The sequence below is a fragment of the Elaeis guineensis genome, chromosome 11, assembly GCF_000442705.2.
Source record: "Elaeis guineensis isolate ETL-2024a chromosome 11, EG11, whole genome shotgun sequence".
NCBI lineage: Eukaryota > Viridiplantae > Streptophyta > Magnoliopsida > Arecales > Arecaceae > Elaeis > Elaeis guineensis.
In genome coordinates this window covers 86,856,586-86,875,118 of record NC_026003.2, presented here as the reverse complement: position 1 = coordinate 86,875,118, position 18,533 = coordinate 86,856,586, and the positions used below count along the sequence as shown (strand labels likewise).

Genomic DNA, 18,533 nt, shown 5'->3' with positions numbered 1-18,533 from the left:
ATTTCTTCCAAAGTTGTTGGGAATCACAACAACAATAATATCTGCTTACATTAGAACAGAATCAAAGATGGGATCTATTCATTTAATGAGTATTACTAGGAAAAAAACAAGAAGCGGCACATGTTGGTACAAGTTTTGGGGGAAAAGGTGGGGTGTGGGAGGGTGAGGACCTAGTCTGGTCATGCCAGAGCTTGAGGTGCAAAGCAGGACAGCTACTGTCCTTGCTAGAGCTTGGGGCTGAGCATGGTTAGAGAATGGGCAGGAGGTGAAGAAGAAATAAGGGGGTGGGGGAGGGGGGATAGATGGATGGATGGAGAGAGAGAGAGGCCTCTGTCCGTTACTGGCTGCTGCTGGAGCTGCCACCATAGCTATTTGCTGCTAGAGCTGCTGTTGCAACTGCTCGCTACCAGAGTTGTTGAGGAAGAGAGTATTTGTAAATGGAAGACATAAAAGTCATTCCTTAGTCCCAGTCCCCCAAATTGATTTTATATATGACAAAATCATTTTTGTTCATTTGAATTCTAAATGGTTTCAGTATGTCACTGGTTTACCAGTGATCAGGTGGTTATAATAAAATATGCTGATTTGTTCGTAGTTGTCTAGGGGGCCAACCGGCCAGTCTGGTCTAGTTTGAAAACATTGCCTTAAAGTTTCTTAGAGTTCATTGTTATTGTTTTTTCCAACCTGTTGATTCAATTGTTAGCAGTTCAGTTCCCCACATGGTTTTTACAACCCTAATCACTAAAAGAATGAGAGAGCAGTCAATTTTTTGGCAACTTGGTGAATCTAACTTTATTTTTTTAACAATGAATCCAAATTAGTAAAAGGAAATCAACTCCAATTTGATTCATTTTAGATGATGAACTGAGCTGATCACTAATTTTTTCATGGCCAAAAGCAAAAAATACTGGCTATGGTGATTTCTCTTCAGTACACCTTTTACCAAACCAAGGATGCTCATCAGAAAAGTTCTCTCTTACAGAAGGGTCTTAATACAGGAATAATATACTATAGACTTATAATTTTGTTGTCTATATTCCCCCTTTTTCCTCCCCATTGATGGGTATGCTGTTCTTTTTAGCCTCTTGTGGAAGCAATTACCTGAGGTAATACGTTGTCTATGTTTGGTTAGATCAACAAAATTACTAGTTTGGTTAAGGGACATGACTCTCAGGCTATCAATATTTATATATGCTGACGGGTAAATTAGTTAATTTGCTATTCTGAATGATGGTTTGGTTTTTCTTTTTAAGAGTACTTTCAATGCTTTGGCTTTTTTTTAAGGCATTGAGCAAATCCTACTCTTGTATCACCTTTCTTTTTTTGAATTGTCCTGGTGTCACTTTGTATACAGAACAATTCTTTTTAGACAGTTTTGACATGAATTGCTCGGTATTTTGTAAAATAATTGATGCTTTGATCTCATATACGTGTCCAAGGGTTGGTCAGATGAGATACAGAAGTTCATTCATGAGGCTGAGACTAATTATTCTAGTTTCTGGTTCAAACATAGCTTGAGGTTATGCAGGATATCTAGTTTGGCTGTGAAAACTGTACATGCTGCAAGTACAATTAATGTTTATTTTATCTGCATCTTTTCTAAGCCACAACTGTACATGTAATGTTCCTGGATGTTTCATTAGAAAAGGTTCCTCATGATCACACCTATCTTGAATGTCAGCTTTATCCAGTTTTCTTTTCCTATTCTCCCTAATGTCCGTGTCTTGTTAAGGTCAAATTCGATATGTTTCTGACTTAAATTGTTGTGCCTTGCAGTGATATCCATATGAGGAACATATCTTGTCCTGTCTCTCCCATTGGAAGCCCTCTGCTGAATTCAAGGTCTCCACAACATATCAATGGAAGGATGTCCCCATCGCCCATATCAAGCCCTAGAACCACCTCTGGCTCATCCACACCTTTGACAGGTGGTAATGGTGCCATTCCATTTAGTCATCCCAACCAGTCAGCTTACCTTCGTGAGGGATTCATAGGCATGTTAAGATCCCCACATGATCTGTGTACTAGTGGGACGACCTATCATGATCCCAAGCTTGATCTTTTTATAGGGATGCAGCAAGGCTCTCCTGTTCTTCGAGAAAGGATGGCATCTGAAGCTGACATTCTCGGTACTCAATTTGGAAGGGCAGGACCTGGAAATCTCTGGGACCCATGTGATAGGCAGTCTGTAATGGACTATCATGTGCCTCATCAGATCTTGAGAGATCCCACAAAACTGAACGTGTCACTAGACCTTAAGCCTTGATTCTTCCATCCTTGGCCGTACAAATGGTACTGATTTTGTTAAGAGCTGGTCAGCCAGTGCTGGCTTGCTCTGAGCTTAGCAGATTATTTTTTTGGTTCTAGCGTGGTTAGATCATCTTCATTTGTGTAGGAAATCAGTCTTGTATGATAAGTGCATGAAGTTAACCAGAGAATAAATTTCTGGAAAGTTGGAGGCTGAAGCAATGATCGTGTGAAGTCCGTACCTGCACTACTTTGCATCGAGTTCGTATTGGTAAGTTACTCTTCTAATTGCTTGTTTTCTCAGTTGATGACGTCAATGATGGGAAGTTTGTCATTTTTGTCTGGAGTGATAGAAATTAACCAAGTTACAGAAGTAGGTCGTAGACCTTCTAATAACATTTAATTGATCTGCAAATGATTTTTCCTTTAGTAAATTACAAAAACACCCTTGAGGTTTATGTTTTTTACATTTACGCTCAATAGTTTGTAAAACCTACACTTATACCCAATTAAATCAATAATGTTAGTGAAACCGTTTATCTCATGCGAAAAGTTAAAATTTCCCTTGGATGGGGAGGAGGATGCACATGTTTTCTTATGTCCTTTGATAGCTGTCAGGTCACCTAATGTTATTTTGTTTATTTTTGAAATTTTTTCTAATGTGGTATTTGGGTCTCATTTGGGGTTAACAGTTTGACTAATGTTTTGTTAAGTTATGAGTTAAACAGTTGAATAAAAGGAGCTACGTGTACGTTTTTCAAACTATTGGGTATAAGTGTAATTTACTCGTAATCTCTATTTTTTTTTTTTGGGGTGGGGGTGGGGTTGGGGTTGCATTTCTTTTTCCTCTTCACCAACTTATTGCATTTATTAAGTAGTCTTGGAAGACCTCTTGGTAGTGATCCACAAATCCTAGTTTATAATTATATAATATCTTATATGGGCAAAAAGTGTGCAAAATTAGGCATTATTGAAACAGTTAGACTTTGGCTTCTTTCTGGCAAATGGACACATGCAATGCACATCAGATGAAAGATAATAAATAAAATAAAATAAAACTGAATAAAAAATATAATATAAATTAATAAATAATATAATTAGAAGTATAATAGAAAATATAGAATGAAATAACAATAAAACACAATATAGAAAAGGCTAAAAACACAAGCAAAACAGAATATAAAATGGTTAATCAAAAATAATGTTAAAATAAAATAAAGAAATGACAAAAATATTCCATCAGTTGGCCATCCAATCATCGGTCATTGACATCTCTAGAAATATTTATTTATTTAAAAATTGTTAAATAGACCCCTCATGCTGGACTTGCCTTTCTAGTTACTCCCGAAGGTAAAGAGGGAAAGAGTTAAAGAGATTTTATGTAAATATGAAAAAGGAGGGTTATGTATGACACATTACTTCCCAAATTCAAAGGATGGTGACATACTAAATAAGCATACTGTTAAAGAGATTTGAATGGTGAAAAAGAAAAACAAAATAGGGCAAAGTCCATTAGGGCAAAAAATGGTGAGGAAGGTGGACCATCTGCATCAGCAACTGTAATAGGAATGTTGTGGGTGTAGAACGAGAGAGAGAGAGAGAGAGAGAGAGAGAGAGAGAGAGAGAGAGAGAGAGAGAGAGAGAGTTTTTATGCTGGATATCAATCAGGAGAGGAAGTAGAGAATAGCAATTAAAAGAGGAAATGAAATATGAAATGAGAGAGAGCTAAAGAGAAGAGAGAGATATGTGGGCTAAGTTAGATTCTTGGCTATCAAGGAATCTGATATGAAATTTTAGAAATGGAGTAATTGTTTCTGTCATGGTCCCAACTCCCAACCTAAAATTGCGAGTTTGGGATGTTTTTGCAACTACTGTATACTCATAGGGCACTTTCTTCACAGGCATGCAAGGTTTCCATCATGATATCATGCAGCGAAAGAAAAACAAAGCAACTAAAATCCAAATTCCAATAATTAATAAATCCAACCAAGAAGAGTATCTAGAATTTTGTTTACGAGTGTTACATCAGCTATTCTTCAAACATTAATTAGAATAAAACACCTGTAAAATATTTCCAGTATGAAACTATGAAGATACTACTAATTCTGAGCTATGTTGGTACGGCCAGCTCAAGCTTCTAATTATGCACCTATGATAGTATCCAATTAGTGACTAATTCTTTGAATTAGCAAGGAAAGAAAAGAGACTAGATAATGAGCCCAACAGCTCAGCTATTCTTCAAACATTAATTAGAATAAAACACCTGTAAAATATTTCCAGTATGAAACTATGAAGATACTACTAATTCTGAGCTATGTTGGTACGGCCAGCTCAAGCTTCTAATTATGCACCTATGATAGTATCCAATTAGTGACTAATTCTTTGAATTAGCAAGGAAAGAAAAGAGACTAGATAATGAGCCCAACAGCTCAGCTATTCTTCAAACATTAATTAGAATAAAACACCTGTAAAATATTTCCAGTATGAAACTATGAAGATACTACTAATTCTGAGCTATGTTGGTACGGCCAGCTCAAGCTTCTAATTATGCACCTATGATAGTATCCAATTAGTGACTAATTCTTTGAATTAGCAAGGAAAGAAGAGACTAGATAATGAGCCCAACAGCTCAATAAGTAATATTTCGTTAACTAGATCATTCAATTAGTAATTTTGACAAATGTTTTTTCTAATATTAAGCATACAAGCAAAATCATTATTTAAGTTTTTTTATAATCAAGAACGTTTGTGTTTCTTCAAGTAATCATACTTATATTCATCATAGAATGCTGAAGCATCCTAAACCAGATGGTGTAGGGTGTTTCGAGTTGTCTCGACGACAAACTGGGATAGTTCGGCCGAGAAAAATGGCACACCAGAGGAGGGAGAGGGAAAGAGAGGAAAAGAGGGAGAGAGAGAGGAGGGGAGGGAGAGACAGCATGACACTGTTGGAGGCTGACGGTCGTCTGTTGAGGTCATCGGAGGGCCGCAAAAGCCTCCGCGGCGAGATCGCCTGATAGAGCATTTAATCGAGCGAGAAAGAGATAGGGAGAGTGATCGTATCGGAGGGAGGAGCAGCCAATGGAGGGGTTGTCAGAGGGTGCTGGGTGGCCGCCGTGGCCACTGGACAGTAGAAAATGCCCCGACGGAGCTGCAATCATGGAACAGGGGCGGTCGTCCTTGTTCACTTGGATTTTTTTAAAAGGAAGATGAATAGTGAAGCTGGCAAACTCATTGTCAGCTTCATTGTTTGAGAATTTTTTTCAAAAATTTTAAGAAATAGTGAAGCCGACAAATCCATTGCTGGCTTCACTGTAATTGGAGTTTAAAAAAAAATCTCATGAAACGGGGCGATTGCCCCTATTTCATGCTTGCGGCGCTGGAGGCCGCGATTGCGCCGTCTGGCAGCCAGTCGAAGATCCTCCGGCAGCCTCTTCGGTGGTTTTCCCTCCCTCCTTTTCTTTCCCTTCCCCCTCTCTCTTAGCTAAGGATCGGCGGATGAAGCAGAGACTTGGTGGCCCTCCGAGCGCGTTGGCGGCTTGCTTATGGCTATCGCCAGCATCTCCTTCAGCCGCACTATCCCTCCCTCCCTTTTCCCTCCCCCTCTCCTCTTGGTCCATTTTTCCTTTATGTTGGTTTGCATCGGTTCGGTTGGTCCGTTTTTCCTTTATGTTGGTTCGCACTGGTCCGATTTGGTACGAACCCGTACTGTCGGTCGGCTGACATAGGTTCTGGTATCGAGTCCGCAAACCTTGGTTCATCTTCATATTCACATGTACAAGAACAATTTAAGATATCATAATTTCAACAGCATTTAGGAATGGTGACTTCGTTACACTTTTTGACATAACCAATGATATGATGTCACAAGTCTTGATCCATACGGTCCACAATTCATAAAGGTGCCCCTCATGTGACAATTCCTCTCTAAGGCAAGTTCAAGCTCTACCATATGGTTTGGATCTGGCACATACTTCCTCAACATAGAAATATGGAAGATATCATGTACACCAACTAGTGAAGGTGCAAAAGCAACTCTATAAGCTATCTTACCAATTCCTTCCGGTATCTCAAATGAATTAACAAACCTGGGAACTTTGCAAATTCTTTTGTTGGAGGCACTTTAAGAAATACATGATCACCTACTCGAAACTCTAGTTTCCATCTCCTCCCATTCGCATAGGATTAGTGTCTAGTTTGAGCTGCAAAAAGTCGCTTTTTTATTAATCGAATCTCTTTCATTGTTCATTGTACAAGCTTAGGTCCTAACATCATTCTTTCACCAACATTGTCACGCTCAATTCGGAATATAACACGGCCATGCTATCGAGGGATGGGGCCCACGATATCATGAAGCCAATCAATCATAATTAGCTAAAATCCATCAAAAATAAGTTATGGTAAAAGATTCAATTCTATTATTCATCAAGCAAATAAATCAAAACTGGTTCAGAGCATTTAAATCCCAAAATCAAATGCCAATATCATATCTCAAAATTCATCAATAATTAATTACATATCCATGATCATCAAATAAACCAAATGTCGGCTATAAAATTTTCAAGCTTGCTATGCAGATCCTCAAGCTTGCATCCTTCATCGATCCTAGTCTTATTCTTCTGTAAAAAAAATAAAAAATAAAAATATGAGCTACACTAGCTCAGTAAGTAAACCTTACACTATTTGACTTGGATTAAGCATAAGTTTATACATGCATTAATAAATCACTTAAAGAAGATGATGATCATTGGAATATAAAATTTTCATAATAGTATATCATACATAAATCATACTTTTACATATGCATAAATCATGCAATTTTCATAAACATAGTTTCTAATGTCATTTTACCATCAATCATAAATTTATAAATCATGTTAACTTTATCAATAAAGTCATAAATCATGTCTTTTGTTATATTATGCTTCTTAATAATTCTCTCAGATTAAATGCTAAAGTCATTATTATATCCGTGATAGGGCCATAATCATGTATCAATTACTATTATTCGTTGGCAGGGTCGTATACCAACTACTATTACCTACCTGCAGGATTATATGCCAATTACTATTATCCACTAGCAGGGTTGTATGTCAATTACTATTACCTGCTGGCAGGATCGTACATAGCTATCTGAGAGTCTTTTTTTCATGTTCTTTAAAATAAGCATTCTTATAAAATTCATGATCCAAAAATAATTTAACAGTAAAATAATCGTGAAATCATTCTTTTCGTAACTAGACTTACATTTCATAAATATAGAGTTCATATTTCATAACAAGTCATTCATATTAAAATATTCATAAATCATTATTTTATCATGAATCATGAATTTCACAATGCATACACTTGATCCTTCTTTTATGAAAATACATAATAATTTTTTTCATAATAAAATCATTGATAATTTCAAAAGTTAGAAGCGTCAGGATTACTTATCTATTCTGTCCTAGCCCTTCAAACTTCACTTAATTAATTTATCAAACCTATTTAACATATTAAAAGCATAATTAATTTTATTTGATAAATTCAATCATAAGAAAAAAAACTGTAGGTTGGGTGGTCGGTTCAATAGCTTGACCGGACATCGGGGCAATTCAAGGCCTCTTAATCGAGGATCAGATCTAGGTAACTCGATTAAAGAATCATGAAGCATGAATTGAAATCAAGGTATCAAGGTCAAGATCAATCAACAGGCTCATCAATAGTAGGTTTTAAGGGTATTTGATATGGTCGGGATAGGGTCCGACATGTTGCACGGATATCGAAGCAATTTCGAATTTTTTTGAAAACATCATCTTAGGTTTGTACATGGATCCATGGAAGAGAAAAATATGACTCGGTACAGGATTCATAGATCTTCTTAAAGAGAGTAGGTGAAGAGAGAAAATAGAGAGTGGAGAGAAAATCTTCGTATTTCTCAAAAGAAGAATCTATGATCAAGATCATCAGGGATCATATCATGGTGATTCAATGGAGGTTAACAGTGATCGAATTTATAAATATCTGGCAAAGATCGGATTGGGATCCGATCCACTGCACGAATATCAAAGCAATTTTGGGTCTCCTTGAAAAATCATCTTAGGTTCATAGTGGGATTTATTGATTAGTTAGAAAGAGAGGAGAGAAATTCTAGAGAGAGATAAGAGTGAAAATCATTTTTTTTTCTTCTTTTCTTTTCTTTTCTTCTTGGCTGAACAAAGGAGGGACACGAGGGGTGCCTGGTGGCTTGTGCTCTGACGAGGTGTGGTGGCACGATTGGAGGTCCGGCAGCAGTGACTGACGGTCACAGGGTAAGGCGACAGTGCATGGGTGGCCAGTGGCAAGGACCAATCTGTAAGAAATCATGGGAAAAAATATCCAAAAATAGAAAATTATTCTGTGGCATTTTCCGGCCAAATCGGTGGCCGTCGGTGAGCCCTGGGTCAAGGGAAGAAAGGGAAGAGGGAGAGGAAGAAGAAGGGGAGGGGCTTACCTTGAGCTCTGGCAATGTCTCCGACGTCGATTCAAGGTGAACACAGTGAGGGTGTCTACGGCTTCAATAGAAAAATCTTAGGAAAAGGGAGAGGGAGGGGATCGGTGTTCATCGTAGGTGGCTTTGGAGGGAGGGGAGGTTTTATAGTGGAGGGGAGGTCGATTCCTCCTCGAAATCGGCTTCCTCATCCATTGAAATCGTGCAGAAGACTCCCAACTTTTTTTTTCCTTTTTTTTCTTAGGGCTGCTTTAAGATTCGGGTTATCACATTCTACCCCCTTTAAAAACAAGTTTCGTTTTCGAAATTTGGCGTATCTTCATTTTCAAATCAGTGAGGATACTTTATCTTCATATCATCTTTATCATACTTTAGATTAGTTTCCGTCAATCCTAGTTTTCTTATGATGCAATTCTTAAATGAAGTATCAGTGAGAATAAATTTTCTTAAGTGAAGCGATCACATACAGTAACTTATTCAATTCTTTGAATATGTAGTTAAATTTGGAAAACACAAAAGAATAAGAAAATTATAATCAAACAACATATGGGCATTTACGGGTTGTCTAGAATCGTACTTGTAATGACTTGATCACCTGTATTGGCATCCTGCTCAGTCAAAGCAAATACTGGCAGACTTAAGAGTCATTCTTTTTATTAAGACAATCCCATGCCAAATGTCCCTTCTTGCCGCACTCAAAGCACATTTCATGTTTCTTATAGCAAGGCCCACCATGATTTCTACCATAATACTCACAAGTCTTTGTGCCTTTCTTCTTATTAGAGTTATTCTCTAAGTTGTCATGTTGGTTACTTCGAGTTTCTAGTGATCTAGATCTCTTCCTATACTCCTTTTTTTGTTCTGATCTTTTAATATCTGATTCAACTTTCAAAGTTCGTTTTACTACATCTTTGTAGTTGTTAAAAAGGTGAGAGGACAAGCGAGATTGAATTTTATATCCTAGACCATGCTCAAATCTATTTGTTTTGCTTCTTTCAGACTCTATAAGCTGGGGGCAAAATCGACCTAACTTATTAAATTTGTTTGCATTTTTTAGTACTGTCATGTCATCTTTTTGTCTTAAGATTAAGAGCTCATTCTCTTTTACTAATCTAATTGACTCAGAAACATATTGATCATAAAATATCTTTTTGAACTCTTTCCATGTCAGCTGATTATCATTATTTTCATATACAGCCTTTACTGTAGTCCACCAAAACTCGGTGTTTTCTTTTAGCATGGGAATGGCTAGTCTAACATTCACATCCTCAGGATACTATAGTGCATCAAACATCTTTTCCATTTCCTTAATTCAGATCTCTGCAACTAAAGGGTCAGATCCACCTTCAAACAATGGTGAGTTAAGCCTTCTAAACCTTTCATAATATAACTCTAAAGATGGTGTAGGTCGAGAAGTGGCTTGTGTTTGCTGTTGCTTAAGAAGGTGGGCTACTGCTTGGCATATTCCAGTAATGTCTGTCTGAGTGGCTGGTGCATTAGGGATCTGCTCAATCGATTGGTTCGCAACTCCCCTCATCTTTCTTGCTCTCTTTCTAGTGGCATGGTTCGCCAAGATTTCATTTTCTCTGTTGCTCATCATCACCTATAAAAAAATACTAACCTTAATCAACTTTCTTTAATGAGCAACGGAAACTCCAAGAAAACTATCTATTCTCATTCAATAAAATATGATCTAGCTAAACAAGACCTAATTACCCCATTGCTAGAGTTCTACCTATGATCAATCCTATTGCTCTGATACTATAAAATGTCACGCCCTAAATTCGAGACATAACACGGCTATACTATCGAGAGATGGGTCCTACGATAACATGAAGTCAATCAATCATAATTAGCTAAAATCAATCAAAAATAAGTTATAGTAAAAGATTCAATTCTATTATTCATCGAGCAAATAAACCAAAACTAGTTCAGGACATCTAAATCTCAAAATCAAATGCCAAAACCATATGTCAAAATTCATCAATAATTGATTACATATCCATGATCATCAAATAAACCAAATGTGGCTATAAAATTTTCAAGCTTGCAATGCAGATCCTCAAGCCTGCATCCTTTATCGGTCCTAATTTTTTTCTTCTGTAAAAAAAAAATAAAAACATATAAGCTACACTAGCTCAGTAAGTAAACCTTACACTATCTGATCCGGATCAAGCATAAGGTTATACATGCATCAATAAATCACTTAAAGAATATGATGATCATTAGAATATAAAACTTTCGAAATAGTATATCATAAATAAATCATACTCTTACATATGCATAAATCATGTAATTTTCATAAACATAGTTTCTAATGTCATTTTACAATCAATTATAAATTTATAAATCATATTAACTTTATCAATAAAGTCAGAAATCATTTGTTTTTTTGTCATATCATACTTCTTAATAATTCTCTTAAACTAAATGCTAAAGTCACTATTATACTCGTGACAGGGCCATAATCATGTACCTACTATTATCCGTTGTCTAGGTCGTATACCAACTACTATTATCCATTGGCAGGGTTGTATGCCAATTGCTATTATCCATTGGTAGGGTCATATGCCAATTATTGTTACCTATTGGCAGGGTCATGTACCAATTACTATGATCCATTGGCAGGATCGTACATAGCTATCTGGGAGTCTTTTTTCATGTTTCTTAAAATAAGCATTCTTAAATCATATTTCATCGAATCATATTTTTTTAAATCATACATAAATAAGATACTAGATAATTTCATAAAATTTATGATCTAAAAATAATTTTTAACAGTAAAACAATTGTAAATTATTCTTTTCATAACAAGACATATATTTCATAAATATGGAGTTCATATTTCATAAAAAGTCATTCATATTAAAATATTTATAAATCATTATTTTACCATGAATCATAAATTTCACAATGCATACACTTGATTTTTATTTTATGAAAATGCAGAATAATTTTTTTCATGATAAAATAGTCGATAATTTCAAAAGTAAGAAGTGTCGGGATTACTTATCTCTTCCGTTCTAGTCCTTCAAACTTCACTTGATGAATTTATCAAACCTATTTAACATATTAAAAGCATAATTAATTTTTATTTGATAAATTCAATCATAAAGAAAGAAAACTGTAGGTTGGGTGGTTGGTTCAATAGCCTGAACGGATATCGGGGCAATTCAAGACCTCCTAACGAGGATTAGATTTAGGTGACCCGATTAAAGAATCATGAAGCATGAATTGGAATCAAGGTCAAGATCAATCAACAGGCTCATCAATAGTAGGTTTCAAGGGTATTTGACATGGTCGGATAGGGTTCGACATGTTGCACGGATATCGAAGCATTTTTCGGCTTTTTGGAAACATCATTTTAGGTTCATATATGGACCCAGAGAAGAGAAAAATATGATTCAGTACAGGATTCATAGGTCTTCTTAGAGAGTAGGTGAAGAGAAAATAGAGAGAAAATGGAGAGAATTTTCGTATTTCTCAAAAGAGAAATCCATGGTCAAAATCATCAGGGGTCATATTATGGTGATTTAAAGGAGGTTAACAGTGATCGAATTTATAAATATCTGTTAAAGATCGGATTGAGATCCGATCCACTGCACGAATATCAAAGCAATTTGGGGTCTCCTTGAAAAATAATCTTAGGTTCATAGTGGGGTTTATTGATTAGTTAGAAAGAGGAAGAGAGGAGAGAGAAATCCTAGAGAGAGATAAGAGAATCATTTTTCTCTTTTTCTTTTTTTTTCTTCTTCTTTTCTTCTTTTCTTTTCTTTTCTTGGGTGAATAGAGGGACACGAGGGGGCCTGGTGGCTCGTGCTTCGGCGAGGTGCGGCGGCATGACTGGAGGTCCGGCAGCAGTGATTGATGGTCACAGGGCAAGGCGACGATGCACGGGTGGCCTGCGACAAGGACCAATCAGCAAGAAATCATGGGAAAAATATCCAAAAACAGGGAATTATTCTTTGTGGTGTTTTTGGGCCGATGGTGAGCTTGGGGTCAAGGGGAGAAAGGGAAGAGGGAGAGGAAGAAGGGGAGGGGCTTACTTCGAGCTCTGGCAATGTCTCTGGTGTCGATTCAAGGTGAACACGGTGAGGGTGTCCACGGCTTCAACGGAAAAATCCTAGGAAAAGGAAGAGGGAGGGGACCGGTGTTCCCTGTAGGTGGCTTTGAAGGAGGGAGGGGAGGTTTTATAGAGTGGAGGGGATGCTGATTCCTTCTCGGAATCCACTTCCTCATCTATTGAAATGGTGCAGAAGAAGACTCCCAGCTGGAGTCTTCAACCTTTTTTTTTTTTTTATCTCCCTTTTTTTTTTCTTGGGGCTGCTTTAAGATTCTGGTTATCACAAACATCATTGCAATAGATAGGTGATCAACATTTCCTACCATGTAATGTTTTATTAGGTGCTATCTACATGCTAGCTTGGTGACAATTATTATAGGTGAACTCCACCAAAGGTATATGTTCATCGCACGGGCCTTTTAGTTCAAGAATACATGCTTTCAACATATCCTCTAATATTTGAGTACTTCTTGACTGACCATCGGTCTGCCAATAGAAGGCGGTATTGAAGTTCAGCTTAGTCCCTAATTTTTGCGCCAACTCTTCCAAAATTGCGATAGAAATCTGGTGTCCCTATCAGCATGGTTACATGAATTCTGTGCAGCCTCAGTTTCTTTTCTGGATAATGCTGCTAGTTTTTCGAGATTAAAGCCAACTTTAATAGGTTAAGAATGCGGAAACTTTGTCAATTTGTATGTGATCACCCAAATTGCATCTATTGCACTAGGAGTCTTGGATAACCCCAAATACAAACTTCATTAGTAATATGTTTCCACTTCCATGCTGAAATGTCAAGAGGCTAAAGTGGTCCTGCTAGCCTCTGATGCTCATCTTTAACCTACTAACAAATTAGACATTGAGCCACAAACCGAACAATCTCCGTTTCAAGTTATTCCACTAGTACAACTTCAGATTTTTATACATTTTAGTACCTCGAGGATGTGTTGTATATCCTATTTAATAAGCCTCTCTTAACAATTTCACTTTTTAATTTTGGATTCATTGGCACACAAGCCTATTCCCAAATTTCAAAGAACCATCCTCATATATCTGAAATTCAGACTGATCACCTGACTGCACCGATACACTGATCTTCAGTAGTTGAGGAGCATTATTTTGAGCAGCTTTTATTCTCTCAGTCAGTGTATGTTGTACTTAAAGGCTATCTAATTGAATTTTCAAAATTATGCAGCTGAACCTCTATCCTAAATCTAGTCAGGTCTTCCAAAGTATGCCATTGAGTAGTGATTAAGGTAGCCAAGTTGCCTACAGACTTCCTGCTCAAGGTGGCAACTGCCATATTAGCTCTTCCAAGGTGTTAATTAATCGGTAAATCATAATCTTTCAATAGTTCTAGCCATCCTCTTTATCTCATATTTAATTCCTTATGAGTGAAGATGTATTTCGTAATCTTATGATCAGTGAATATCTGCACTGCTCACCATAAAGATGGTGCCTTCCTACTTTAAGAGTAAAAACCACTACTGCTAACTCTAGATCATGTGTAGGGTAATTTTGCTTATGAGATTTCAATGGCAGGAAACTGAAACCATCACCGTGTCATGCTACATTAAAACACAGTTAAGGCCCTTCTTAGAAGCATCATTGTAAATAGTTAAGCCTCCACTGCTAGAAGGTATGGTAAGAATAAGGATGGTCACCAATTTTTTCTTCAGTTCTTAAAAGCTTTGCTCACACTCCTTAGACCATTTATATTTGACTCCCGTTTAAGTCAAACAGGTCAAAGGTATAGCTGTGTAGGAGAATCTGTCAATAAATCTCCTGTAATAACCTGCCATACCCAAAAAGCTATGTACCTTAGAAATGTTAGTTGGTCTGCTCCACAACGCTGCAACCTCAACTTTCTTTGGATCGATTAAAATCCCATCCTTAGATATTACATGTCGCAAGAATGCCACTTTATCTAGTCAAAACTCATGTTACTTATTGGGCTGCTGAGCTTATTATCTAGCCTCTCTTCCTGATAGATTTAGAGAATTAGCTGCTGACGGGGTATTGCCATAGGCGTATAGTTAGAAGCGAGAATCAGTCATACTGACGTAGCTTCAATTAGTATTGCTTTCGTAATTTAATACTGGAAACATTTTATAGCTTTTTTATTTTGATTAGTGTTTAAGGAATAGTTGATGTAAGACTCTTGTGAACAAAATTTTGGATGTCTGTTGTTAGTTGGATTTTTAAATTATTAGAATTTCGATTTTAGTTGCTTTGATTTATTCTGTTATGTTATTATAATATTATGCTTGAATTCTTGCATGCTTGTGGGGGAAATGCCTTATGAGTAGGGATGTGCAAGAAAACTGACCAAACCGTAAAATTGATCCGAATCGGTTATTTTAGTTGGGTTTGGATTGGGTTTTTCCCCATTCATTTCAGTTTTGGTTTAAGTCTTTAAAAAACCGACTTAAACTGATCCATCCCATGTATATATATAAAAGGCGGTTCATCATTTGGGCAAACCGTCCCACCCTCATTGGTGAAAATTCTACCTGTAATAGTATTTTAGATTTTGGTTTGGACCACTGTGATCTTGGTCTGGACATAGCACATCTAGACTTGATACCAAACAAGCGCGAACCTCCCATCATGGTCCATCTAGAATTTTCTTATAGATTAGATCAATGGGCCCAAAGCAGTTCGGTCTCTCTATCTTCCTGAACCTTACAAGTTATATGCTTGCACGTACCAAACCAATATATGCCAACTGCATTAGGATTGAAACATCTAAGCAACCTAGAGGAAAATGCCTTGCAACCTACTAGAAGCCCATTTACTACTTATCTGGGGAAAGCCTGTTAGCCCAACTCTAATAACTTGATAAACTGAATCGAACAGATTTTTTCAGATCAGTTTGAATCGGTTTTTGTATGTGGTCAGTTTGGTTTCAGTTTCGGTTTTACGAAAGCGAATCAAGTCGGTTCAATTTGAAGATTTACCTCAAACCGATCCAAACTAAATCATGCACAGCCTAGCCTCGGAGTATTCGGTGGTTGTCATGTCCCTATCTCACAATTTTGGGCCGGGTGCATGATAGATTCCTTCTCGATATTAGATAGGATCTATTTTTAAAAAAGAGGTTGTTTTAGGATATTATTTATGCAAATTATTAGCTATGCGCCCTTTCGGTAGACCTACTATTATTGTTTCTATAAAAGAGAGGGAGAGCATTAAGATGTATTCTATATGTAGCGGCAACTAGGTAGGTGCAATGCACATTTGAGGGAACAAATAGAAATAAAATTTTAAGTTACATTATATAGAAATTATAAACAAGATATTATTAAATATTATATTTTAAACATAATTCTCAATAAATAAAACTTGATTGGGAAGAAATGTTTTCATATTTTTGTCATGTGGATTTTACAAAAAAATGCACAATCTTTGTGTATCTTTATCAAATTGAGTTTTTTAAATTATTTTTTAAAAAATAATTTCTAACAAATAGGATTTGAGTTGGAAGTAACGTTTCCTTATGTTTATTACGTCTAGTCTTGAAAAAAAAAGATCCACATTTTTGCCTTTTTTTTTATTGGACGAGGTTTCCTTATTTAAAAGGGATTGTTGTTTACAGGACCTTAGTTGGCAAGAGGGGAATTATAGGGCATCTTTTGTGTTGCTTAAAAGAAGTCCTTTTGCAACTTTAAAATAAAAGAAAGAACTTTCTTAAAAAGAAATGATTGGTAATATCATTTCAAAAGTGCTTATATGAGAAGCAGAAGTCAATAAATCGCTTTTAGAAGAAGCTAGAAAACTGACTTTGGCTCCTCCTGTGAGAATGCTCCATATCTTTCAAACATGATAGGACCATTAGTAATGTAGTTATGCATATGTGATTAGCAGAAAGATCAAATAAACCAAAAGTACTTTTGATTTAAATACTTAAATAAATCTACATTTTGAAAATGACTTTTTGAGAAGTAAAAGCAATACCAAGCATGCCCTTGGCTAGGTGGGACTGATTACTAGGAATTAGATTGAGAGGGGTTTTAAGGGATAAGTTATGTATTGTAGGAAACTGTGTGGATATTTTCAGCATAAAAAATGTGATGGAATTTGAAAGAATATTCCCTGATTTCAAAACCGTGAGTTTTAGGGAAAAAAGAAGTGTGTACAAATCATATGTTTCATGCAAATATTATTTGTAAAATCCCCATGGGCACTTATCAGGGGATTGCTTCCATTTTCAGAGGTCCTAAGCCGCATCCTGTTAGTCATCAACAATATTCTAGATTTGCTCAGAAATTAATAAAACTCCATCTCAATTTCTTCAGTTCATATTTTTCACAAGCTCCAAACCATGGTAACATTGCTAAATAAGGATATGATGGAAGAGATTTGACTGGTAAACAAAGTGAAGAAATAAGTAACTATAATAGGAAGTGGAGTGCATTAGAAAAAGCAAGAAGTGAGATAGTTCTTACGAAGGATTATAATCAATAGAGATTGAGGGGTACCAGTTAAAATAAGGATGCTGAGTGGTTGAGGGGATTGTCAATCTTCTTGGAATATTCTAAAATTCAAATATTTCTTTTTTCGGATATAGTATACATTATTTTCTTTGAGAATAAGAATTTGCCAGTCAATTTTGAGCAACACTGCTTGATGACATGCCCGATATACTATTTCAGGTGCTTCTGTGGAGCTCCACCTATAACTATTTCCATGTGCCGTGACTTTTTTTGGTGCACCTCACGTTTTAAGACCAAATATTTCTACATCCATAATTTAGGGTGTGTCATGACAACATAGAGGTTATGGAATGACTGCAAATAAATCTCACTGCATAGTTTTACTGCTTTTCTTTGTATTAATACTTTGTTTAACTCCCTGGTTTTCCACAGAATAGACATCTTGTTAACCTGATGTCAGAATTCGAAGTTGTATTATCTGATTGAGGATGGCATTGAATGGTTATATTAAAACTTGCAGTGTCCATACATTGAATTTTCAACAGTTCATGGTTGATGATAAACTGTATATTTGAAACTATCATACTGGAGGGGAAAAAAATCTGGAAATAGTAGGATTTGTGCTTGTTTTGTATACCTTCTTTTTTCTCCCTTTTTTGGGTCCAAGGCCACATTGTATAGAAGATGGGAAACCTCATTCCTTGACCAGATTTTGCACTGCAAAGATGGTTGACCCCTTGAAAAATTGTGTTGTCAATACATTCCTTACCTCATCAGATTTAGTCAGTCTGGATATCTAGATGTTGCTTGAGGCACTCGAGCCATATCGTTGCTGTACGAACACTTGGCGGAAATTGCAAAAGAGCCTCTCATTCTTTGTTGATGTTATGGCATTTCTTCTGTTGTTTCTTGCTGATAGAGATTTAATCTGGGATATGCTAGCAGTCATAATTTGACATTTCTGCTATTGTTTCCTTTTTAGCTATTCTGTTTTAAAATTTTCCAACATGTTTATATATAGAACATTGAAAACTTTTGGTCATAGACATTTGTTCTAGGAGTGAGTGGGATTGCAGCTTGCGGTTAATGAGCCCATTCAGTGTTTAATTAATCATGCTAAATGAACTGGAAAATAGAATGCTTTGTTGGACCTTTTTACAAGAACATGTTTCGGATGAGGCTAATGGAAACCATGGTCCGAAGGATTCCAAGATGCTTCTAGGTGTGCTTGATGCTTAACATCTAAACTAATAAGCAACAACAGGATCTGCTTTGTTATATTGCTCTTTGGTAGTGCATTAGCCAATCGAAAGCAGTC

At 36.4% G+C, this 18,533-nt stretch overlaps 1 protein-coding gene across 9 annotated transcripts in view; it reads left to right on the top strand.

Annotated features, from left to right (window-relative positions):
* LOC105033930 (mitogen-activated protein kinase kinase kinase YODA) overlaps nt 1-18,098 on the top strand; it is a 48,099-nt gene extending 30,001 nt beyond the window's left edge. The window contains exons 12-15 of one of the 9 annotated variants that reach the window (XM_073246050.1): nt 1,777-2,292; nt 2,396-2,518; nt 14,002-14,111; nt 17,435-18,098. In XM_073246050.1, the coding sequence (XP_073102151.1) occupies nt 1,777-2,266 (490 nt within the window). In that variant the 3' untranslated portion in view covers nt 2,267-2,292; nt 2,396-2,518; nt 14,002-14,111; nt 17,435-18,098. Of the gene's footprint in view, nt 1-1,776; nt 2,519-14,001; nt 14,112-17,434 lie in introns of all 9 variants that reach the window. The other 8 variants (XM_073246053.1, XM_073246052.1, XM_073246049.1 and 5 more) reach the window with 8 other exon arrangements.
* The last annotated feature ends 435 nt before the right edge of the window (nt 18,099-18,533 follow it).